General features: G+C 37.3%; 1 protein-coding gene across 2 annotated transcripts in view; it reads left to right on the top strand.

Moving 5' to 3' along the window:
* MYH7B (myosin heavy chain 7B) overlaps positions 1–26,751 on the top strand; it is a 54,574-nt gene that overhangs the window by 18,907 nt on the left and 8,916 nt on the right. For both annotated transcript variants that reach the window (XM_034414064.3, XM_087889236.1), the window contains 19 exons: positions 443–581; positions 2,575–2,693; positions 3,746–3,895; positions 6,352–6,522; positions 7,509–7,688; positions 7,780–7,912; positions 9,935–10,011; positions 12,835–12,922; positions 13,662–13,779; positions 16,335–16,458; positions 16,934–17,070; positions 17,410–17,665; positions 18,239–18,481; positions 19,069–19,245; positions 19,459–19,604; positions 21,057–21,147; positions 23,070–23,459; positions 24,489–24,615; positions 25,524–25,642. In XM_034414064.3, coding sequence (XP_034269955.2) covers positions 443–581; positions 2,575–2,693; positions 3,746–3,895; positions 6,352–6,522; positions 7,509–7,688; positions 7,780–7,912; positions 9,935–10,011; positions 12,835–12,922; positions 13,662–13,779; positions 16,335–16,458; positions 16,934–17,070; positions 17,410–17,665; positions 18,239–18,481; positions 19,069–19,245; positions 19,459–19,604; positions 21,057–21,147; positions 23,070–23,459; positions 24,489–24,615; positions 25,524–25,642 — 2,985 coding nt within the window. The remainder of the gene's footprint in view (positions 1–442; positions 582–2,574; positions 2,694–3,745; positions 3,896–6,351; positions 6,523–7,508; positions 7,689–7,779; positions 7,913–9,934; positions 10,012–12,834; positions 12,923–13,661; positions 13,780–16,334; positions 16,459–16,933; positions 17,071–17,409; positions 17,666–18,238; positions 18,482–19,068; positions 19,246–19,458; positions 19,605–21,056; positions 21,148–23,069; positions 23,460–24,488; positions 24,616–25,523; positions 25,643–26,751) is intronic.

Below are 26,751 nucleotides of genomic sequence, written 5' to 3'. Positions count from 1 at the left end.
TCTGTTAGTGATGAAGAGACTCCTTCAGTCTCTGCAGTCATAGGGGAAGAGGAATATGGAGTAATGGAAGAGGAGATTTACAAATGCCAGTGTTTTGAATGAGACAGACTGATTACACAATAAGAAATATATATTGAAACAGGATTGTTCCAGAAAAGCCTTTGTTAAAACTATTTGCCATCATTCATCAAATTCCTAAGGAATCCAAACAACGTTACTGATTTAAAAAATTGAATATAGCCAATATAATACATTTTAAATTGATGTTTTTTAAATTATAAATAATGTACATTTAATTGTAGTAACCTTAAAGTGGGCTAAAGCACTTCAGACATTTTGCTGGTGTCCTAGTAAATACCCAGTGAATTCATTCTTGATTTTTTGCTTCTTAACAGAATGGCTTTTAAAAAAAAACACTATCTTATCTGGTTCCTTTTTATAGCATGCTATGGACATCCTGGGGTTCACCAATGAAGAGAAGTATGGCTGCTATAAAATAGTAGGTTCCATCATGCAGTTTGGCAACATGAAATTCAAGCAGAAGCAACGGGAAGAACAGGCAGAGGCTGAAGGCACTGAAAGTAAGCATTTGTGCTGCTGCTTACTATTGGCTAATTCCAGAGCAGTAACCATGTTAGTCTGCTGCATTACAAGCAACCATATAGTGCAGGCTTATGGAGGCTTATAGCCAAACATTGATGTATGTTTATTTTATCTATTTCATTTAACACCTTTCATCAGGATAGGGGCTAGAAAGGATAGAAAATAGCATTCTGGTAAATATGTGCTTTGTACTAGGTATGTTCCCCACAACACACATTTTATCAAAAGACAGTCCCCACCTGTCCACATTTTGTGAGAAAGCCCCCAAGTTTTTCCATAATTCCAAATAAGTGGAAGATCTCTCTATCTCAATCATTTGGAGATCAAAATAATTGCCATCCAAGGCAGTAAAATAAAACAAGTAAAATAACGTATGATAAAATGGGTTAACATTTGGTTATAATATACAAATGGACCAATGGGAAAATATGTGATTGAAAGGACTAACATTTGCTTTGTTTCCCAGCACAGAGGATTTTTATAATATGGTGTATCATTGGCATTTGTTACTACAGATTTGTCTAAATGGATAAAGGTGATTTGAATCTTTGCTAGAAATGTGAACAACATTAAGGGATATTTTAACATGCTTGGACATGTTACTTTTTGCATGAAATGGAAAAAATGCATTTATGATTTGTGATTTTGATGATTGGGGAAAAACTATATAATAAAAAACAATGTGCTTTTTTGTAATCGTAGACTAAGAGAGAATTTTGTAATTCAATTTATATTTGTTACAAAGAAAATCAGAGGTTTCTTTCTATTTCTTTCTATATTTTTTCTGCACTTTTGTTTTTCTCCTTCTTCCTCCCTTTCTTTATTGCTTTTATTCTTTAATTATGGTAGTTTGTGTTACTTTTCATGTTTTTGTAAGACTTTTAATAATTTATAAATAAATATAAAACGATTATCATCTGAAAAATAGGTGGCAACCAGTTTTCCAAGGTTGAGACAAAAGTCAATCATGCTGTAGTCACTGTTGGAGAATGGTTCTTTTATTTGTAGTCCATAAATTGAATTTAAACTGTTGCAGAAGATGAGATCAAGGCGGTTGTTGAGTCTAGTGTTGTTAGTTACTAGTTGATCAAGTCCCAGATTAGCTAACACTATTGTACAGGGTTGAATGTATAGGTTCAGTTGTACATTCATTTAGGGTCCAATTAATAAGTGGTAAATTAAGGTCACCAAGAAAGATTATTGGGTGTGGGCAGGAGGCTGCCCAGGTTAGTAGTGAAGTTAACTTGTTTGCATGTTCAATGTCATAATCTGGGGCTCTGTAACAAAGTAAGAATCGAAATGTGGTATTTAAGGACAGGTCACAGACGATGGTCTCAGGAAGAGCAAGTTCGCGTGTAACTTGAATATTTTTTAGATGTAGGGACTTTTTGTAGAAGATAGCAACACCACCTCCTCTACGGATTTCACGATCTGACCGGGTAAACTTGATAGTCTCTTACTATAGTAAGGGAGTCAGGGACGGATGTATTCAGCCAAGTCTCACAGACAAATATAATGTCGAATATAGCCGTATTTAGTAAGAGGATTCAGCTATTTTATTTACAAGGCTTCTTGGATTAAGTAGCTTGTATTTAAGGTCAGTAGTAGTTGTTATAGAGGAAGTCTGGAGCGTGCGTGCCTAGTTTTGGATGATGGGGGGTTGGATGGAGGAAGATTGGGTGTTAGGATGTGGGTTGTGGGACTTTCTTTTGCCATTCCTTCTCTTCCCCTTCGCCTTGCTAATGTTTCACAGAATATCACATTGTTGGCAAAATAAACAGATGAGCACCAAGGTATAGGAGATTCAGTGGGAAGCACTTTACTATTAATTCTGGACCATAAAGACTAATTGCCACTTACTTTTAAATAGCTAGATGATCATTCTCATTTGAAAAGTTTAAATTTTGGGAACTCTTGTTTCTTTTTAATTTCGTTATGTTAAAAATTTTGCTATTTGCTCTTGTGCTGCAGGTGCTGATAAAGCCTCTTACCTCATGGGGATCAGCTCAGCTGACCTCATCAAGGGGTTGCTTCATCCAAGAGTGAAAGTTGGAAATGAATATGTCACCAAAGGCCAGACTGTAGATCAGGTAAGCATTTGGGAATTGTACAACTTGGCCATGTGACTCCATATACTTATATGATCTTTTAGTTGTGGGTCTTAAACAAAACTTTTCTGCAATTGTAAGAATGAAATAAATAATTATCTTGCTAGCTATCGCAAAAAGGGATACAGTGGCTCAGTGGCTAAGACGCTGAGCTTGTTGATAGAAAGGTCAGCAGCTTAGTGGTTCAAATCCCTAGTACTGCGTAACGGGGTGAGCTCCCGTTATTTGTGCCAGCTTCTGCCAACCTAGCAGTTTGAAAGCACGTAAAAAATGCAAGTAGAAAAATAGGGACCACCTTTGGTGGGAAGGTAACAGCGTTCTGTGTGCCTTTGGTGTTTAGTCATGCCGGCCACATGACCAAGGAGACATCTTTGGACATGCTGGCTCTTCAGCTTTGAAATGGAGATGAGCACTGCCCCCTAGAGTTGGGAACGACTAGCACATATGTGCAAGGGGAACCTTTACCTTAGCTATCTCAAAGCATATGTTTTTAAGATTTGTTGAGCAGAGATTTATTTGCAAAGCAGTCAAACAGCAAAGTATGTTAGTATGAACGAAAGGCCCTCTCCAAAGTGTGAGACAACTGTGTCATCTGTAAGGCACAGTGCATGCTTTGGAGTCCCAGGAGAAGCCTTGTTTGTGAGGGCAACGTCTATAGGCAACCTGAAAAAACCTTGATGCCAAGTCTTCCAAACCAGTGGTGGTTTGCTCCCGGTTCGGACCGGTTCTGTAGAGCCGGTAGTAAAACCGGCTGGAGGCTCCACCCACTGACCCAGACGTCATCAGAAGCGATCTGCGCATGCGCAGAAGCACAATGCAAACCGGTAGTAAAGGTAAGTAGAACCCACCCCTGTTCCAAACACTACAGCTATCTCAACCCTTGGAGGAGAGATGCTTCACTCATGTTAAAATGCTTTGTGAAGTTTCTCTTGAATACTTTTCATAGCTCTATTATAAACAAAACTATGTATTAGATATGAACTTTAGAGGTAAAACAGTGGTCCTGATGAAATTTTACTATGTTGCACTCACAGGTGGTGTATGCAGTAGGAGCTTTGGCCAAAGCCACTTATGATCGTATGTTCAAATGGCTAGTTATGCGTATCAACAAAACCTTGGACACCAAACTAGCCAGGCAATTTTTCATTGGAGTTCTGGATATTGCTGGCTTTGAGATCTTTGAGGTAGGTTTGGAAATCAGCCAAGGCAAACACCTTCATATGAAAGCAATTTTATACGATTCTGTATTAGAAAAAGCAACAACTAAATATTGTTAACAACGAAATATACAGACCAGCATTGTTTACTTGATTTTTTTTCCTGTGAAGTCTATGGCTGGCAAATTGCAAGATCTGAGGTGAAAATCCACTTGCACTTGAATTCTAGAGCACTTCCACAGATGGTTTGTGTTGTATAGCACGATAAGATTTCATGCTGTCGTTTCTGTTTATCAACTGCATCTGTTAATTTCTGGTTGAGCTGTAGTACTTTAAACAGTTTCTCCGTTGTTGTACAAAAGAGAGACTCTGGCTGATCTGGTTTTCTATTGGTACAGACTCTCCTTTCACTCTGCCTCCTGGAATGGAGGATGAGAAAATGTAGCTTCTTGTCAAGAGCCTAATTTTAGAGCTCATTAAAAGACAACATGTGGTAGTGCATGCTGTCTTTTTTTTTTTTAGCCCTCCTACAGCTACTACTGCAGGTGTTTCAAAAATCAATGCACAGATGCTGGCAGCATGAAATAAAAATGTTAACAGGTAACAGATAGCCGATTAAACATTTTGTTTATTTATTTTTTAATTGACTTGAGGTATTGCAGACTCGTGGCAGCAGCAATGTCAGTGGGATGTGTGCATTTCAAAACAGGCAACATGGTGAACAATCTAAACCTATGGCATGCGTGCCAGAGGTGGCACATAACACCCTCTCTGTGAGCACGTGAACCATCACCCCAGTTCAGCTCTGCTGCACATGCGTGCATGCCTCCCGCCAGCCAGCTGGTCTTCGGGTCTCTGCTGCGCATGCACAGGGTACGGGGCATGTACAGGGGGACCACGCATGCATGCGTGGGGGGTGGGGTGAATGCTGAGGGCCATGTGCGCATGCGCAGAGGGGTGTGGGCATGCAGGGGGGTGCACGCACGGGGCCACGTGTGCATTGCATTTTGGGGCTTTGGGCATGCTTTGGGCACTCGGTCCAGAAAAGGTTAGCCATCACTGATCTAAGTGTTGTCTCTTTGTACACGTGTATATACAAAAAGGGCAAGGCTTGGATCATTGCACTATATTCACCACCTTGCCTGATTTTGATTCTGTCTTGTGGATTCTGCTGAATGACAGTGAAGATAATGAAAGCTGATCTTCAGATTTCTTTGGGGAAATTAGGGAATGGAAATGGGAACCATGTGGAAATGATATTAGAATTGGATCTAGCATTGGCTGATTCATATGACTATCTTTTTAACATGGTAAAATACTGTACTGATTTTAATCTTTAAATATAGCTATATTAACTTTCAATGAAGAAAATGCAACACAGGTCCTGACCATAGGCTTGCAAACTACTGTTCAATAGTTCATTTAATTAATTACTTTCACAAAGAGCTACTCAAAGGCCATGTATAAAGATCAATAGTACTATAACATCAGAATGTGGTGTAGATAAAACCTAATATCCTGAAAATATTTTTAAAGAATCACTGAAATGTTGATAGATTACAGGAGATTTCACTCAAGAGGCCAAATCTTGGGAGATCTCAGCAAAGACACTGAGACCTCATAAAACAGCATATAACAAGATGGCATATAACAAGAGCCTTGGTGGCGCAGCAGACTAAAGTGCTGTTAAGTAGCACCAGCTGCCTGCAATTACTGCAAGTTCAAATCTCACCAGGCTCAAGGTTGACTCAGCCTTCCATCCTTTCGAGGTAGGTAAAATGAGGACCTGGATTGTGGGGGCAATAAGCTGACTTTGTATAAAAAAGAACACCGCTTGGGGGGGGGGCGAAAGCCCTACTAAGCAGGTATATACAAAAGTATGAAGGCTATTGCTTAACGCATTGTAAGCTGCCCTGAGTCTCCGGAGAAGGGTGGCATATAAATCGAATCAATCAATCAATCAATCAATCAATCAATCAATCAATAAGATGGGCAATCTTTCAGGAAATACTGTGTTGTTACTGAAAAGAAGTCAGGGCTGCAACAATGCAAGGGGCTATATGAAGTATAAGCAATTTTAAAAATACTGTAGGACAGTATTGTAGAAATGTAGGATAGTATTGGTTGGTTTTTCTTTTGTGTTTGAATTTGTGAAAAGTTCATTTTAGGACATATACCATAGTTTTATTGTCATAAACATAGAATTTCAAAAATTGTGCCATAAAATTTGACAGCACAACTGATAAAACTGTGAGCTGCTTACAAAAATATTAAATATTTCTTTGACAAAGTTTATAATTAAATTTTTTAGTTCTTGCCATTCTGTTATATATATGCCTGAAGTTGTATATTTACAAATTAGAAAGTTACTATATACAAAAAGGACAAAATGCTTTGATGCTTTTCAGAGGGTGCTAATAAAGATTATATTTTAGGTAGGTGGTAGAGTCTCAAGTTCCTTTTGTTTCATTTCTTGCCTGCAGTTTAACAGCTTTGAACAGTTATGCATCAACTTCACCAATGAGAAATTGCAACAATTTTTCAACCATCACATGTTTGTTTTGGAACAAGAAGAATACAAGAAAGAAGGAATCGAATGGGTCTTTATTGACTTTGGCTTGGACTTGCAGGCTTGCATTGATCTGATTGAAAAGGTAAAGTTGAGAGATACAATAGCGAGAGGTTTAGGAATGTTGTATTATAAATAAATCAGCTATGTAAAGAAGTATATGAGTACAACTTGTTCTGTTTTTCTCTTACTTCCAAATTTTTTTCTATATGAACAACAGTGAATTTATCTGGCTAAGCTTTTTAAAACTAGGGCAAAATAATTCACTTTTACTGCCATCCTTCTCCCTCACTGTCTTATTTTTTTTTTTAAAAAAAATTCTTAACTGTATTCTAACTTAACTTATTCCAATCCCTCTACTGAGGATCTATTCTTTGTTGTTTTGCTGAAAAAGAATTTTCTGTACTGTGCACCTTCAGAGCTATTTTTAGGCATTTAATTCCCACTGGTGAAGTCCTTATTTACATTTTTTAAAAATTCTCCGGGTTCTCCTTTATTTCTAGATCTATCTACAAAGAAGAATAAAGCATATAATTTTACAATATCTTTTGAATGAGAAAATAAAGAAATGTCAATAAAACCAAGATGTTTTGCTCCAGAATACTACATATTCAGAGAGGAAAATTCAAACACTTTTAAAAGTAGAATTGAGGCAAAGAAATAACAAATAAACAAAAGAAAGCAAACACAGATACTTAGAGATGAAAAGAATAATTTCAAAATCAATTTCTTACCATATGATAAAATAGTCTTATGAAAGTTATTTTTATTGATCCAAATTATTGATCCAAATATAGCTCAGAACTATTGTGATCCTGCCACATGAAGCTGTTTTCATATGAGTAGAATAGTTCTACTTGTCAAAATATACCCAAATCTGTCCATTGTTCTGAAAACTCTAACTTCATATGATCCCTAATTCAGAATAGGCAAAATTAATTATTAATAATTAATAATGTGTAAATTACTAATTATTTATACTGTGAGTGGTCCACCATTTTATTGGATTAAGTAAATATAAGACCAATTAAGATTGCTATTAAAATGTTGATGAATATCCTTTTCTTATAGCCACTTGGTATTCTGTCTATTCTGGAGGAAGAATGTATGTTTCCCAAGGCTTCTGATATGACATTCAAGGCCAAGCTGTATGACAATCACATTGGGAAATCACCCAACTTCCAGAAGCCTCGGCCAGATAAGAGGCGCAAATATGAAGCCCACTTTGAGGTGGTGCATTATGCAGGAGTGGTATGTAATAGTTCCCAACTTCCCACCTTATAAACTTTAAATTAATGTTTACTTTGTTCTGATTTTGTTGTTTTTGGCCATTTATCAACAGGTGCCTTATAGTATAATTGGCTGGCTAGATAAGAATAAGGATCCCTTGAATGAGACAGTGGTAGGTGTCTTCCAGAAATCCCAAAATAAGCTGTTGAATAGTTTATATGAAAGCTATGTCAGCTCTTCTTCAGGTGAGTTGTATTGCCATACCTGCTTATTTTATATGGCACTGAAGATAGTATATGTGTGAACATAGGAACAGTTATGCTACATTAATGAAAGGTCTACTTGATCAAATTTTCAATTTCCAAAAGTCAGGATTTTCCAGGAAACAATCTCTTTTCTTTATATTTCCCTCACAATTTTCTCTATTATATCTAAAATTTGAAACGATAGGCTCCTAAAAGACCACACACATCACTGAAAACACTGTTGCAGATAAGCAATTGAGATCCCTTATATAGTATTCAAAATCTTTGATTGGCATGATAGGTAGAATTTAATAAATAAAATATATAAACAGATCCATGTTATGGAATTTGATCAACTGAAGTGATCAAGAAAGATAAGGTATGAATCAACTCATTGCTCAGATTAGGGTGCAAAAGACATGATAAAATAAATTTTATCATCAAATATTTCAAAGGCAATAGCATAAATAATTGTAAACCAATAAGATATAGTTGGTAGTCTCTCTTGAAAAGAATGTAACTAAACATTGGGACTATAAGCAGAAAGAGAATTGTGCACAATTTAAATGGTTTAGAATTATGGGTTCAATCAAGCCTGCTGAATTTTTGTCTAGCCTTAGAATATGTAGTCCACCTGCCTGTCAGTCTTTTTTCTTATTATCACAAGAGGAATAAGCACTCCATATCTCATTTTAAACAATGTATATCTTAAGTATGTTCTGAGAACGTATCATTTGTGGATATTGTATTTTGGCTTCAATAGCAATAGCAATAACAATAGCAATAGCACTTAGACTTATATACTGCTTTACAGTGCTTTACAACCCTCTCTAAGTGGTTTAGAGTCAGCACATTGCCCCCAACAATTTGGGTCCTCATTTTACCCACTTCAGAAGGTTGGAAGGCTGAGTCAACCTTGAACTTGGTGAGATTTGAACTGCCAAATTGCAGGCAAATTCAAGTGAATTAAGAGTTTGAGAATAAGTTGTAGAAGCAAAGATTTGAGGAAAGCTGTTCCTTTACTCACCAGAATTGCCAAGAGGCATAAGGGTACTCATGCTAAAGTTATAGACTATCCTATAGATCAGGGGTGTCAAACTTGAGTTCATTGAGGGTCACATCAGGGTTGTGTTTGACCTCGGGTGGGGAGGGGGGCGTGATCAGGGTGGGTGTGACCAACTCAATGTCACTCGTGTGAACAAATGCCACTTTTGCTAGCTGTTTGTTTTGTTAGCACTTTGCCAGTGAAAATAGAGCTTGGGAGGGCCATATGCGGCCCTCCCGAGCTCCATTTTCACTGGCAGATGCACCACTGGCCGGGTCTTTGTTGTTTCCAGGGTGGCCCTGCGGGCCAGATCTAAGCACCCCATGGGCCACATCCAGCCCACGGGCCTTGAGTTTGACACCCCTGCTATAGATCATTTAAAATATTTCACTATATAATTATGTAAATTGATTCATTCCTTTAGGTCCTCATTTTATTTGTATTCTAATGATTTGAAAACAGTATTTAGTCTTGGCAGTCTCTCATAAAGAAACAATGTCGACTGGCGACCCCCAGGGGGAGAGCCTTCTCTGTGGGGGCACCTGCCCTCTGGAATGAATTGCCCCCGGAGATACAAATGATCCTTGACCTACGCGCCTTTCGCCGTGCCCTCAAGACCTTATTGTTTCAACAAGCTGGGCTAGCCTAAACATGAATTTTAATGGTTGTTTTAGTTTTTAATAAGACTGGGGCCAAATTATTTAATATATTTTTAAATTGCTTTTAAATTTTTTTATATGTGTGTTTTAGTGTTGGCTGTGCACCGCCCTGAATCCTTCGGGGGAAGGGCGGTATAAAAATTTAAATAATAAATAAATAATAAATAAATAAATAAACCAGCTAGGCTGAATGACTAAGTAGACTTAAAATATTAATTGTTTAGAAACTAGAGTTAATCTCACAGTTGTTAAAAACTAAATGAGTACCCAAATTAAATTAGTCCCACTAAAGTAATATACTGAAATTTTATTTGATAGATGAGCCCCACAAGGCAGGTGTCAAAGAAAAGCGTAAGAAGGCAGCTTCATTCCAGACTGTGTCTTCAATGCACAAGGTAAGCATTTGATACTTTGGAACAAAAATCACTGGTTAAACTCTACAGAACTGTACTTGATTCAGTTAATAGGTACATTGGACAGTTCTTCCAGGTAACATTCTAAAAGTCACCAATTATAAATTTGAATCCCAGGCAGACACCTTAAAGCTTGGTTCTTCTCCCCAAATGGTCCAGTATTCTCCTTTCTTGGCAAGAAAGATAAGAGGGAATTCACAGTAGTGATTATCCCTGTGTTATCAGTTCTTGGTGAACATCTTCATTTCACATTCAAATTGAATTGGAAGAATACTTGAAAGAAAACTAATTCCCTCTATGATAGGGAAATGCTTATTTCTGTTCCGGTGGTGTCTTTGTTCTACATGGTTCCTGGCTGCTTTTCCGTTGCTGAGGGAGAGGCAGTTAAGACTTGCAGTGATGTTTAGATAATTTATTACATAAACATCACTTTAAGTCTGTGCTATTTCTCTCCTCACTATTGACTGCAGGAAGGAAAACCTTTGGGAAGAAGGAAACAAATGTGGATTTTACAGTGCTTGGAACAACTACCCACCCCCCCCCCGACTTTTCTGCTTTGGGAGAGAACTAGCTAGACCTAATTCTAATTGAACCAATAAATTGTATTTGTCTCTGTGAAGTCCCTTTGACTGAGAGCCAAGGTTTCAGAATTTAGAAGAGAAAGTTCTTGAGATCATTGAAAGGGCTGGATAAGAGAGAATGAGATAAATTTAAACGGGAAACTGGACTCAGAGACTGAGATTCAGCTGGGTCGGGGTGAAATGAGCAGGTCCACATTTTTTCTTCCATTCAATCATGTCCAATTCTCGGAAACAGCCTGGACAAGTCCCTGCAGGTGTTTTTTTCCCCAAGGTTTTTCAAAAGTGGTTTGCCTCTTTCCTGGGACTGAGAGAAAGTAACTAAGCCAAGGTCACCCAGATGGCTTTGTGCCTAAGGCAGGAGTAGAACTCACACTCTCCTGGTTTCTAGCCTTGTGCCTTTACCACTATAGCAATCTGACTCTCAGCTCCACATTATCGGGATGGCTTTAGACCTAACTATCTGAAAGACCTCATATCTCATTATGAGCCTGCACAGATGCCCCCGTTGTCAAAATCTCACAAATTTATGATGTGGAAAAGGGCTTTCTCCTGCATTGCTTCCAGCTATTGGGTGCTCATCCTTGGAATCTGTATTTGGCCCCCACTTTTTTATATAGACAAGTTATAAAGATATATTTCTTTCTCTAGTTTTTTAATCCTCCAGTGATTGATTTTATTTTAAGTTTATGTTACATTTTTTGAATAAATATTGTTTCCATTTTAACCATTATTAGTTGTCTTGTTGGAACTGAATAGTAGCATGTATGTATGTATATGTTCTCCCTCTCCCTCTCCCTCTCCCTCTGCTTCTCTCTCTCTCTCTCTCTCTCTCTCTCTCTCTCAATATATATATATATATATATATATATATATATATATATATATATATATATATATATATATATATATATATAAAAAACATGTTTTCCCGAAAATAAGACCCTGTCTTATATTTTTTTGAACCCTGAAATAAGCGCTTGGCCTTATTGCCATGCACTCAAAAGCCCGATTGGGCTTATTATCAGGGGATGTCTTATTTTGGGGGAAACAAGGTATGTATGTATGTATGTATGTATGTATGTATGTATGTATGTATGTATGATGTATGGTTATGTATATGTGTACTTTCTAAACATCTCTCTTTTACAAAATGAGTAGCATGATATGTACTGTATATGTATATATGTATGTATATGTGTGTATGTGTATATGTATATATGTCATGTTACTCATCTTGTAAAAGAGAGATGTTTAGCTGCCATATGTTATCTGTAACTAATTACAGGAAACTAGAAATTTCTAGATTAGTTAGCCAAATAGGGGTAAATTTGCTGTGGGAGACATAATTGTCTGAACATTTATGTAGAGCATTGCATAATAAAATTTTCATCTGGTTGAATCTGCAGTGCCACCTTTGTCACATATAAAGTGAGTTGGATAAGTAAGTTATTTTCCAAGACACCTGTAGATAGCATCAGTAATAATTCAGATATGATCATAATAATCATGCTATGTCTATGTGCCTTTTTGTGTGTATGTCCATTCTGCGGACAATACAAACAAAAAAGAAGCCAAATTCTTCTCATAATTACCAATTATCTTTGTGTCCATCAATGTCCACAGAAAACTGCAATGAAATCAAAATGACAATATTATAGGCAGGATGATGTCATCATGCAAGTACTGCCTTTACGTACTTGTGTCCCAACATCTAGCGCAAGTACAGGTAGTCCTCAATTTACAACCACAATTGAACCCAAAATTTATGTTGCTATGTGAGAAATTTTCTCTGGAATTTCAAAAGTAGGAAGAAGAGAAAGAGAAAAAGAAGGAGAGAGAGAGAGAGAGAGAGAGAGAGAGAGAGAGAGAGAGAGAGAGAGAGAGAGAAGATTGTTATTCCACCTTCCAGATAGAAGCTTCATTCTAAGACAATGTCTAGGTTACAAACAACAACAACACTTTCATGCCAATCTTTAAAGCTCTTCTCTGGATGTGAAATCCAGAAGGAAGAACCTTTTTGTCCTTTTTTCCTGACCAAACTCCTGGCTTATTTCTAACAGAGGACACAGAGAGAAAGGGCTCAGTGAAGATTATAATATTGGGGCCAGCTTTGCATTGAGGAAAATACAGCTGGTTCATGGCAGGAGTAATACATGTTAAAATTTGACATAGAAATGGAATGAGAGCAAATGAAGCTATTTAACTTTATATGTCTGCCTTACAGGAAAACCTGAACAAACTGATGACCAATTTGCGTGCTACCCAGCCCCATTTTGTCCGCTGCATTATCCCTAATGAAACAAAGACTCCAGGTACAGAATGTCAAAAAGATTTACATAAAATAGATGTGATGAAATGCCCGGGGTAAGGTCCGTATATAAGGCACTGTATTTATTTATTTATTAGCACTGACTTCTTTGTTGCACATAACACAAAAAGTGGCATTAAGTTTTTTTAAAATATTGAGCGAGGCTGGCATCTTAACTATTTTGAAACTTGTACCGGTATCTAGATAACTGTGCTTTCAGTTAGGGTGAAAAGGTATTAATTTCTTTTCTCACCTTTTAAGTGTCCCATTTCCTTGTTTTTGGTAACTGACTGTTTAATTGGACAGTATTTCATGTATTTTCCCTTCATTTTATTTATTTATTTATTTATTTATTTATTGGTTTGATTTATATGCCGCCCTTTTCCAGAGACTCAGGGCGGCTTACAATGCGTTAAGCAATAGCCTTCATACTTTTGTATATACCTGCTTAGTAGGGCTTTCGGGGGCCCCCTAAGCGGTGTTCTTTTTTATACAAAGTCAGCTTATTGCCCCCACAAACCAGGTCCTCATTTTACCTACCTCGAAAGGATGGAAGGCTGAGTCAACCTTGAGCCTGGTGAGATTTGAACTTGCAGTAATTTCAGGCAGCTGGTGCTATTTAACAGTGCTTTAGTCTGCTGCGCCACCAAGGCTCTTATGACCTTATTTAGGATTAAGTTCTTTAGTTTGGAGAAGAAGTTGTTATTGCTGAAGACACCTTCTCTCCCCCCCCCCCCATGCAGGAGCCATGGATCCTTTCCTGGTGATGCATCAGCTGCGGTGTAATGGCGTCCTTGAGGGCATTCGCATCTGTAGGAAAGGGTTTCCAAATAGGATCCTCTATGCTGACTTCAAGCAGCGGTAACCTGTCCTCTTCTTTCCTATGTAAAGATACTAACATTTCTCTCCTGCTAGGAATGTTAAGTAGGTGGTAAAGTTGTGGAATCTAGCCATTGGAAGAAAGCGTGGATTTCTGAAAATATCCTCCTATTTATTTATTTATAAATTGTATTGGCTGCTCATCTTACTGTAGGGTAACTCTGGGTGGCTTGCAGTTAAATATACAGATAAAATATAAAAAGTTAAAATCAGACATTAAAACCAAGGACACATAGGGAAGGCAGGGAGGGAGTTGGGGGGGAGGTGGGATTTGTTATTACTCAACCAACCACCTCCATTGCGCTGTTCTCCCACTGGGCCCCAAGCCGACTGGCAGAGCCATGTCTTTAAGCCCTTACAAAAAGATGGGAGGGTTGGAACTAACCTCACATCGGGGGCCAAGGTGTTCCAGGGGGTAGGAGCAACAACAGAGAAGGCCCTCCTCCTGAACCCCACCAGCCAGAATAATCAGGCTGACAGGACCCGTAGCATGGCTCGTCTGCTGGCATAAGTGGTACAGGCCAATTCCATTGGGTAAGACTACACATAAATAAATACTACACTTTTATTTCTCTTTTATTCTTGTTTTACTGCCAGGACCCCAGAATAAATAGGGTCTAACTGTTAACAACAAAACTGCATCTCTCAGAATTCTGTGAAAAAAAGGAAGAGTAAATAGTCAAATTGTGTGAGCATTGTGGTTTGGTTTGGGTAATTAAAGTTATGAATTTAATTAATTAATTATGAATTTAATGTCAGATTAGAACTATCATATATATTTTGGAAAATCATCAAAACTCCTTAAATGACAATCTTTTAAAGCTAGATAAACTTTATATTTAATGCTATTTCTGGCAGTAATGCCCATTTAGTTACTCTAGTTGGTTTTATGGTTTCTGAGAGTTAGAAAAAATAAATATTTATTTCTAGTGCAACTTTATTCATTTTCTGAAGGCATATATAATGATGGAAAATAACAATTCATTTATTGTTTATTGTTAGCCTACAAATTTCTAGTGATAAAACCAGAATAATCTCATGTATCAGAAATAGCACTGGCTGAGAAATTAATGCTTGAAATTCATGAGTTTTGATTTTTCATATAGTTAAGGATTTTTATTATTCCTTTGTATACACATATATTTATGAAGGAAATATTGGATATGGACATTTAAAATTTCACATCATTAAGACTACAATTACACACACACAAGTACACATATATATTCAGACTAAGAATTTTATTCCGCAGACCATGAGATGTTTGCAACTGGCCTATGGAAACGGCAGACAAGCACGCTCGTGTACATGCATCCCCACTTGTGTGAGCAGTGGACAAGTACGTACACACAAGCTCGATTTGCATGAGTGGTGGGTGCGACTGCACACCACTTGTGCAAATGGAGCTGTGCATGCACACGCTTGCCAGCCACTCACCCAAAACCATCCCCTCTCCCCCACTCCCTCACTGGTCCGCAAAGCTGGAAAATTTGGGGAACTCTGATTTAATAGAAGCAGCAGAATCATTGGAGCCTATCCAGTTCATTTCCCTGGATTACAACACTCAAAATAGATAGTTTTTATCCATTTCTAGAAGGTGTCCAGTGAATGGGAGCTTATTTAGCCCACTCTATACAATAATTGTATAGAGGGTAGTATATTTTCAGAGATGTTCATGGGGTATGTTAAAAAACATCAAAATGGCAACTAGGACGGTACAATTGAAACTCTGCCTGTTTTTAAATGTGTTTCATGTGCAAAGTATATAAAAATATGTGGAGCTTTGATTGTACCATCATAGTCATCATCTTGACTTTTTTGACCCCAGTCCTGCAGACATCCCTTGGTACTTTTTAAAAAGGATGTTTAAAAAATGTGGAGAAGTTTATATTGTATTAAACAGGCATCTTCAGCTTCATTAACAATAACCTAAACAAATATTTAAGATTAAAGGTAAAGGTAAAGGTTCCCCTTGCACATATGTGCTAGTCGTTCCCGACTCTAGGGGGTGGTGCTCATCTCCATTTCAAAGTCAAAGAGCCAGCACTGTCCAAAGATGTCTCTGTGGTCATGTGGCTGGCATGACTAAATGCCAAAGGCGCACAGAACACTGTTACCTTCCCACCAAAAGTGGTCCCTATTTTTCTACTTGCATTTTTTATGTACTTTCGAACTGCTAGGTTGGCAGAAGCTGGGACAAGTAATGGGAGTTCACCCCATTACGCAGCACTAGGGATTTGAACCACTAAACTGCCGACCTTTCGATCGACAAGCTCAGCATCTTAGTCACTGAGCCACCGCATCCCCATTTAATTTAAGATTAGTGACCTATAAAAATCATACTGAGCTATCAACTACATATAAAGTATAATAATCCCCATCATTTAATGTATTATTTAATTCTTCACTCCAATAAAATCATGGTTTTCCAGATCTTTCTTTACCAAGTAAATCGTTTTAGAATCTAAGCCGCTTACATGAAGAAATACTCATGATTCTAAACATCTATTCCTTCAACTGTTAATCTTACCTCCCAGTTATCGTATCTTGAACCCAGCTGCAATACCCGATGACAAATTTGTAGATAGCAGGAAGGCCACAGAAAAACTGCTGCTTTCCTTGGACATCGACCACTCCCAATATAAGTTTGGACATACCAAGGTATTTGGTGTGCAAGTAGCATTTATGAATGAATGTGTTGATTTTACTGTGATAGAAAAGTGCTGAGGATGAACATAATGTTTATGTCTAAACTAAGATTCGTATTCTTCTTTTTATATAATACAGTTTTCTTTCTTGAGTGTTAGCTTCAAACACCTTATATTCAGTATCTACCTTAAAGAAGAAAGCTGAAATGGAAATATATAAGCAAAAAATAAATTAAAACACTTCATAAAGAAATAAAATATAATATAAAATTTAGAAATATTTTGTTTCTGAACAGGACTATTTTAGAATCTCAAAGTAGCTTATGGCGAATTAAGACTAGTATATCTTCTAACTATCATTCATTAATTGCTCAAAAATTAATTGCAAACAATTAGCACAAGGGAAATATTCTTCAGAATTGTTTAAATATATTATTCAAAATCAACATGAAATCAATTCCATCTTTAGTATATAATAAATCTTTCAGGTATTTTTCAAAGCTGGTTTGCTGGGTCTACTGGAAGAGATGCGAGATGAACGGCTGGCTAAGATTATCACCCTCCTGCAGGCGAGGATGCGTGGTCGCCTCATGCGAATTGAATACAAGTTAATCATCACCAGAAGGTATAACAACAAAATTACCTCTGCAGATACGTTTGCTTCATGTTATCCATTGAGATATTATGAATTTTATTGATTAGTGAGACATCTCTGTGAGGGAGGTACCTTTCTCTTTACTGTACCTGTACATTTCAATATTTTGCTTTTCAGAAGGAGAAGCAACATTAAAGATCTTTTTTTAAAATCGGCATATAATTTACAGCACAGTATTTTCATTTTCTTCCTCTCTCTATTTTCCTCTCAGAATCTTCAGTTTCTTCATAACTTTAGACAGAGGCACAGATTAACTTCCTCTTATCCCATAGCTTTCCGTTTTCAATATGTTTTGTTAATTCCTCACAGAGAGGCACTCTACACCATCCAGTGGAACATCCGTGCTTTTAATGCTGTGAAAAACTGGTCTTGGATGAAACTCTTCTTTAAGATCAAGCCTCTCCTCAAGTCAGCTCAGACTGAGAAGGACATGGCTATCCTCAAGGAGGAATTACAGAAACTGAAGGAAGCTCTGGAGAAGTCAGAAGCTAAACGGAAGGAACTGGAAGAGAAACAAGTTGGCATAATCCAGGAAAAGAATGACTTGTCTCTACAGCTTCAAGCAGTGAGTAACTTATGTACTTAAGCATTCCAAATGAGCTTAGGCATTGAATGCATGTTCTATGTGGAAGCTCAGATTGAACATGACTGTGAACATTTACAGACTGATATTCCTTTACATACTTAATAGATGTTCTAAAGCACGGGTGTCAAACTCGCAGCATCATGTTGCCGTTTCATGGCGTATCATGATGTTTTTTTCCCTTTGTGGAGTTGGGATGGGTGTGGCCTGCATCATGTGATGCATCCAGCCCATGGGCCACCAGTTTGACACCTCTGTTCTAAAGCTATAAGACCACTTCCTATTCAGTGGTAGAAGTAGGAATATATGTCTACAAACATTACTAACTCTGTACCTATGATTAAACTTTCACAAATGAATGGGGCAGATTTTTGTTCCAGGGGAAAGATGAAGGCACTCAAATGAAGTGAGGGTCCCTTTTTAAATGTCCATAAATGACAACAACCTATAAAATAACCAGCTTTTAATATTCATTTTCATAGATCTATATACAGTTTTGAGATTTTACTAAGAACTATTACAGTGGTAAAGTGCTGCTTTGGATGTCCTTCACAGGAGCAAGATAATTTGGCTGATGCAGAGGACAGATGTGATCTCTTGATTAAGACCAAAATTCAGCTAGAAGCCAAAGCGAAAGAACTGGTGGAGCGTCTGGAGGATGAAGAGGAAATGAATGCTGAGCTGACTGCTAAAAAACGAAAACTGGAGGATGAGTGTGCTGAGCTGAAGAAAGACATTGATGACCTGGAGATCACCCTGGCCAAAGTGGAGAAGGAAAAGCATGCCACAGAAAACAAGGTGAGCAAAACTGGAAAAAATAACAATAAAGGCATAAACAATCTTGATTGCTCGCATACTGCATAAAAATATATATTTAGCTGTAGCAGTTGAAACTCTTTACTGCATCTAACTATAGAGCTTAATTTACAGCTCAGGTAAATCCCTGAAGAGCACTAAGCTATTTCAGTTCTTCATAGGATTCAGAAGCACATTACCAGCAAGAGAAAGTTCTGTTTTCTTCAATCTCAAATAGTAGAAATAATGCATTTTTGGCGTAGATTATTGGGAAGGTTGAGACATAATTGCACACATAGCCAGAGATTTGTGGCTCAGTGCTAAGACACTGAGCTTGTCGATCAGAAAGATTGGCAGATCAGCGGTTTGAATCCCTAATATAGGTCTCTTGCGTGAGCAGGGGGTTGGACTAGATGACCTCCAAGGTCCCTTTCAACTCTGTTACTGTTACTGTTACATTCTCTGTTGACTCATAAAAACCACTATCGAACAAAATCTGGAACTAATATGGTTAGCTTTACACTTTCGTTTAGATTTTCATTCTGCCATGTTATGAATATATCCCTCTAAGCTATCCAATCATATCCTAGGTGAAAAACCTGGTTGAAGAAATGGCTGCTTTGGATGAGATCATTGCTAAGTTAACCAAGGAGAAAAAGGCACTACAGGAAGCCCACCAACAAGCTTTGGATGACCTGCAAGCTGAGGAGGACAAAGTCAATACTCTAACCAAAGCTAAAGTCAAGCTGGAGCAGCAAGTGGATGATGTGAGTTAACTCATGACAATGGACCGTCACAATGGAAGAACTCATGTCTAATCTTATTATGTAGTATGTCATGAATGGACAACCTATTGTGTTATAACTAGTTGCAACCCCATATCCCTTTTTTTAGAAATCCCTGGAGCATTTTTGATACCTATGTCCATTTTTCAATGATGTGCATTTTTTCTACTATTTTATGGTTTTTGTGCTTTCTAGCTGGAGAGTTCTTTGGAGCAAGAAAAGAAGATACGGATGGACCTGGAAAGAGCAAAGCGCAAGCTAGAAGGTGATTTAAAACTAACACAAGAATCTGTGATGGATCTGGAGAATGATAAACAGCAACTTGAGGAGAAACTCAAAAAGTAAGTATGTTTCTCAAAATGGTAAATAGACATTTAGACAACCAAATCAAATACTCTGCTATCTGTTTTATTTTGATTTATTTATTTGTATTCCATAGCGGCAAACACATCCAATACACCTTCTATTTTCTTCTATTTTCCCCACAACAATCCTGTGAGGAGGGTTGGGTTGAAAGAGAGTGACTGGCCCAAAGTCAACAGCTGGCTTTCATGGCTAAGCCAAGACTTGAACTCACAGCCTCCCGCTTTCTAGCCTGGTGCCTTAATCACCAAACCAAACTGGTTCTCTAAATAATGTGCATAAGGAGTGTCCATAAGAGCACCAGCGTGCCCACCGTCCCTATTGTAATGTTTCTTCTATTTGTATCTATTTTATGTATCCAATCCATATTTATACTTATTACCTAATACGTTCTTGACAAATAAATAAATAAAATGTTCTCTTTATAATATTCTTTTTACTTTTACTTTACCATTTACTTTAATGATTTCTTTACACTAATCTAATGGCAGAAGATATTATGAATCAAGTACTGCTATCTAATGTTAATATTTTAATCACTCTTATTCCACCTTAGAACATGGAAGCAATACTAACAGACTAGAAAGAATTATTCTTCTACTGCATTGCCTAAAGCCATCTTGAGAAGATAGCTCGTGTATATGAGGCATTGTTCAAATGCACATGAAAAGAAAAGGAGAGATGCCATAGAGTTTATGTTTTAGAGTTCATAACGATTCACATGATTTGGAAAACAAACATCTGCAAGGATGCCTGTTTGATCGCTACTTTGTAGAAAGATCATTAACAGGAACTGGAGTACATCTCCACCCTAAGATATTTCAGGAAATGTGTTCAGTTTGCTATAAGTAATAATTCAGTTATTAGCAAAAGACACTGTGAAAATTTTGCTTGCAGGAGAAATATTCAATTTTGGGCGAATAGCCAAAAGATAATGTTATGCACTACTGATTTCAGAGAAACATAAACACTTGTTGTTAATTAAGACTTGCCTCTCTTGCTTGTAGTGATTTTCCCATTTTCAATTAAAAGTTTCATTCGGACAGGTTAGAAGAATAGAGAAAAGATAAGCATGCATATTTTGCCTTCAATAGAAGCAAGAGGCAAACAGCCTTCCTCTTTGCCCCAGACCTTAAAGTGAATGATTAACATTTATTTATTTATTTATTTATTTATTTATTTATTTATTTATTTATTTATTTATTTATTTATTTATTTATTTATTTATTTTACTTACTTGCTTACTTACTTACTTATTTATTCATTTATGACTATCTGTATCTCAGGATTGAACTGTGGAGTCCTTCTTGCTTTCTGAGCTTGGTTGTTTGCAAGAGAGCAATAAGAATGTCACAAATTATCACATTAGTTAAAGAATCAAGCATCATGAGTATAAGATGCACAAGTTACATTTATTTATTTTTTCATAGGAAAGACTTTGAAACGAACCAATTAAATTCAAGAATTGAAGACGAACAGATTCTTGGAATTCAGCTGCAGAAAAAAATTAAAGAGCTCCAGGTAAATATATATATAGGTTTAAATGGAGGCCGCAGATGGACCATCTTAGTTGGGTTACTTCAAGGGTTGTCCATAGTACCATAATTTCTATTTTTAGTCCCTCAAAAGCAGTCTGAAGATAGTTTTTTCTTTTGCTGATCTTGCAAGACTGAAAACAATGAGAAAAGGACTGCTTATCTTCCTCAATCAGCTGTTGGTCCTAAAGGAGGAAACAATCCCTCAACCCTACTCCATACAAGAGAAATAAAATAAATTATGAGAACCTTCCTCTGTCCCTATTTAATGCTTTTATGTTAAATCTGATTATATACCAATAATCTGATCAATTATTATACAAGGAGCTGCAAAACTCTGAAGCCACTTTTCCCCGTAAAAGACTTACTAGGACTGAAGAGTCCTTGGTGCTTGTGCACTGATGATTTTACTTAGTTTGGTAATAAACATTTGCAAGAAAACAACAAGCTCAGAGAGCACCAAGGACTCTGACTCAACCTTGAACTATAAATATTTTTTTCTATCAGTACCTACTAGCACTGATGAACTTCAGAATCTGGGGTCATGAAGAACAGAAACAAAATATAATTTTGCTCTAGATTTGGGACATACAGTTGGTAATCAGACTCTATATCTTGACTTAGTTACCTTCAGCAATCCTTCATTGTGTGAATGACATCAAAAATTTATTGAAATGACTCTTACTATCTTGAAGGGACGCGGTGGCTCAGTGGGCTAAGACGCTGAGCTTGTTGATTGAAAGGTTGGCAGTTCAGCCATTCGGATCTCTAGTGCCACGTAATGGGGTGAGCTTCCATTACTTGTCCCAGCTTCTACCAACCTAGCAGTTCGAAAGCACATAAAAAATGCAAGTAGAAAAATAGGGATCACCTATTGTGGGAAGGTAACAGTGTTTAGTCATGCTGGCCACATGACCACGGAGATGTCTTTGGACAGCGCTGGCTCTTCGGCTTTGAAACTAAGATGAGCACTGCCCCCTAGAGTCAGGAATGACTAGCACAGGGATGAAATGCTCCTGGTTAGACCGGATCGCCTGATCCGGTAGCGATGGTGGGTGGTGGTTCGGAGAACGGGTAGCAAAAAATCCATGTGCCCCCCCCATGTCCAGCTGAGCTGCATGATCATCCGAGACTTTTTTTTTTATTTTTAAAAGCATTTTTTCGGCTGAAGAGGTTGTAGAAAAAATGCTTTTAAAAGTGAAAAAAAAAGCCTCTGATGATTGCACGGCTCAGTTGGGATCATCAGAGGCTTTTAAAAGCATTTTTTTCTACAACCTCTTCAGCTGAAAAAATGCTCTTAAAAGTAAAAGAAAAAAAAATTGGCCATGCCCACCCAGTCACATTACCCCCCCCAAGCCACGCCCACAGAACCGGTAGTAACAAATGTTACATTTTACCACTGGACTAGCACATATGTGCGAGCGGAATCTTTACCTTATCTTGTTTAGTTTCAGTTTGCAGGAGCCACAGCCATCATAACAAATGGTGAGAGATTCAGAAAGTTGCAGTTCAACAACACCTGGAAGGTTCCCTTCCCAGGCATATTGTCATGAATAAAAAGAGACATTAACTGGAAAGGGAGCAATGAAAATGGGATTACAGTAGCAACCGTAACAGGGTGCCATGGCTTTCATTGGAACAAAATTAATTCATTGGAACAAAATAATACAATTGAAAGAAAAGTTGAAGTATTCCCCCCTCTCCACCATATTATTTATGGCAAAAGTCAAAATGGGTAAACATTCCATGTAGCTAATGAGGATTTTTAAGTAGTATATTCTAAATATTCTGGTCATCTAGGGTTAATGCGATCCATATGTTGGTGAAAGTCCAGGTAGAAAAGGTATAAACTGGCAGAAACTGGACAGATTGTTCTGGTAATTCCTATCATTTGTTATCTCCTTACAGGCTCGAATTGAGGAACTGGAAGAGGAGCTTGAGGCAGAACGAGCTGCCAGAGCCAAAGTGGAGAAGCAAAGAGCTGAAGTAGCTCACGAGCTGGAAGAGCTGAGCGAGCGGCTTGAAGAGGCAGGTGGTGCCACAGCCTGCCAAATAGAGCTGAACAAGAAACGTGAAGCAGAGTTCTTGAAGTTACGCAGGGACCTGGAAGAAGCCACCTTGCAGCATGAGTCAACTGCTGCCACCCTGCGCAAGAAGCATGCTGACTCAGCGGCTGAACTGGGGGAGCAGATTGACAACTTGCAGCGTGTCAAACAAAAGCTAGAAAAGGAGAAGAGTGAATTGAAGATGGAAGTGGATGATCTAGCTTCCAACATTGAGTACCTCACAAAGAACAAGGTGAACGATTGAGTCATGTGGAATTCTATTAAAACTTATTGTTTGTGTATTAATGGATGGCAGGGGAGAGTTATTGTGTAGTACATGTCTCGTCTAAGAGCTATCAGTATGGTGAAGAGTTTATTCCTCCCACAGTTGCTACTTTGGGCTTTGTGTCAACCCTTTGCACTATGCTAGTTCTTGCTTTTCTGCTTAGACCAATCTTTCTCAAGCTTGGCAACTTAATGTGTGGATTTCAACTCTCCAAATTCCCCAGCCAATCATGACAGTTGACACAGTCCCTTTGGAACTGGGTACATGTGAAGACATACATAATTCTAAGAATATATAGGTACTTTTGAAATGTTAAAAAGCGTATCTTTTGTTGAAATGACAAAGTATTGAGAAAATGTGTCTTCTCTTATCAAGTTTCTAGATTTAATGGCTGTAAAAAAAACAGCAACCCAGCAGACCTGGTAAAAAAAGTGTCATAATAGTTAAATAATCTCAGAATACAGACTGAAAACAGATTTTGGCTCAACATAATTTTAGCCAGAAATAAATTTTAACTAGATTTTAGCTAAAAATAAATCTGTTTTTGTTTTTTTAAAAACATCAATTGACATTAATTATAGAAATTACAAAATTTAATTTTTCCTAATAAAGAATTGTTACGATAAAAAAAAGATGACAGTCTTCCCTCAGTTTGGAAGTATAGATAAGATTTATTTAATGCAGAAATCAGGTACTATATTTCAATAACTGTTCTTCCCACTTTCTGTATGCCTTATCTTCACTGCATTCCAGTAGTATCTTTAATTGATCAGGACTCTGAATGACTGATGGAAAAAAACAGTAGCTAACTCTTCTTAGGATGCCTCATAGATCCCAGTTTTGCATTCAATTGGGAAGCTTACAAACCTATCATATGAATATCACACCAAAGCCTGAACCTTGGAGTAGAATTCTTAATCTAGACTGGACCTGTTCCTTGATTATTTAATTCTTAGACAATTCTAGGATGTATCCAAACCTTTCTTCCTGTTACAGGCAAATGCTGAGAAACTCTGCCGGACATATGAGGATCAGCTAAGTGAAGCCAAATCAAAAGTGGATGAGCTCCAGCGTCAGCTGGCTGAAGTGAGCACCCAGCGTGGGAGATTGCAGACTGAAAGTGGTATGTTATAGAAACACTTTTTAGACCCTGGGAAAAGACTAAGCTGTCAAATCTATCAGAGCTGTTTTTACCCTTGAGTAGCACCAGAAATGGGTCTCTCCAAAATGAAATCAATCTAGTAATATAGCATTGATCATTGATATCTTATGGCATATGAAGAACTAAAGCTGCTGCAGAACATTGAGGAAATGTGATTTGGTACAAAGAAACAAACAAACAGACAAACAAAACAGGGAATTTGAGCAATTCCAGAAGTGGGTAGAAGAGGGAATTTCAGCCACTGTGATCTGTCATGGAAATGCTACCTTTTGAAATTATCAAAGGTATATGAATGTTGTTCTCTCTTGAATGTATGATTAGCAGAAGTTGTGCAGAAATCTTTGTGTATTGGATTTGAGCATAATGTGTGGTTTCTCAGCCATAGAATGGCTCACTGATGGAGGTTTTTAGGGGAGAAAATTATATAAAATACAATTGCCGGCCATCTTGGCCAGCATGATTAATAATGAAAACTATTGTATTTCATTAACCTCTGGGAGGGCATATAAATTATCCACATTTGCTGTAATTGTTTCATTAACCTTTCTTAATGATTAGTTAAGAAAAGATGAATTATTAACTGATCTGAAAGCATACTCATAAATGCCGGGATGATAATAGCAAACATGGCAGAGTAACCAAGAACCATGTACAATATAAGAACAGCTTTGATTCCATATCAACTATTTTCACTTTCTTGAAAAAATATAGCTTTCGGTTTTTCTGTTGAACTCACAGAATATCCATTGGAATTCAGGACCAATCCTGAAATTTACTGTGTCTATCTATGATACCAAAGCAATTGAAAGCTATGAATACTATGATGAAAAATTTGATCATGATATGTATATTTTTTTTTACAAAATCAGGTGAACTTAGTCGGCTCCTTGAAGAGAAAGAATCTCTTATAAACCAGCTGAGTCGGGGCAAAACTTCCTTTACCCAAACCATTGAGGAACTCAAAAGGCAGCTAGAAGAAGAGACCAAGGTGATTATTTAAACATATAGATATTAGATCTGTGGTAATGAGCAGCTGATTTTCCTGGATTCAGACTGGTGTTGTTAAAAACCAGGCCAAATCTCAGAGTATATGAATTAAGCAATAAAATGAAGGGTTTCTGTCTAGATATAGTATATTTTTACTCCATTACTAAAGCTGTATACTACTTTGAAATTTAAGAATGGGGATTTCTGAACAGATTGTACAACTTGAGGAAGATTTGCAATCTTGCCTTGTCATTTTGAACCAGTTGCCAGGAATCAGTTGCCCCCAGAGATAAGGAGAATCCAAGACCTTAGCGCCTTCCGCCGTGCCCTTAAAACCCACTTTTTCCAGCAAGCCGGGCTGGCTTAAGAAGAAATCTTAAATGTTTTAATTGGTTTGTATTTTTAATTTTGGGCCAAATTTATATATATTTTAATTGTTTTTAATATTTGTATTTCATGTTTTTTAATTCTGGCTGTACACCGCCCTGAGTCCTCAGGGAGAAGGGTGGTATATAAATTTAAAATAAAATAAAAAAAAAATTTAGAAATTGTTTTGCATAGCCACATTAAGACACTATAGATTCTGATTGCTTACCACATATGCACTTATTTTTCTCCTTTGCTGATATCATTCACATGATTTTTAGCGAGTAAGCAAGAATCAGCAATTCTTGATGAGACAAAATGGCTCTATAAACATTGGGCAGGTGCCTTCTCATCTCAAAGCCAAGATATAGAATAGCCAAATTCTCATTGATCTGAAAATGTGGAAGAAAAAAAAAAATCAAGAGTTAAAAAATTACAGTGTTTTTTTAATTGTATGCTTCCCAAAGTCATATTTGGGATATGGGTGATTATATAAATGTGAAACAAATATGTGAACAGCTAGGTATATGCATGGTCTTTGATTTCTGTGTTCAGCAGAAACCAGATCTGTGTACTGTACACATCCATATTCTTCTCATGAACCATGGCTATCCTAACAAATAATTACCTTCATAGAGTTATTATGGGAGTGAGCAGCATATACATACAATAAATAGGCTGCAGCAAGCCAGGCCTCAATGCTTGTCAAATCCCATTTTTATTTGGCATGGAGAGAGTTGGAAG

The sequence above is a fragment of the Pantherophis guttatus genome, chromosome 3 (genome assembly GCF_059756535.1).
Source record: "Pantherophis guttatus breed Tessera chromosome 3, ASM5975653v1, whole genome shotgun sequence".
Classification (NCBI taxonomy): Eukaryota; Metazoa; Chordata; class Lepidosauria; order Squamata; family Colubridae; genus Pantherophis; species Pantherophis guttatus.
The sequence above is the reverse complement of the archived record's forward strand: the minus strand, read 5'-3'. Positions and strand labels throughout refer to the sequence as shown.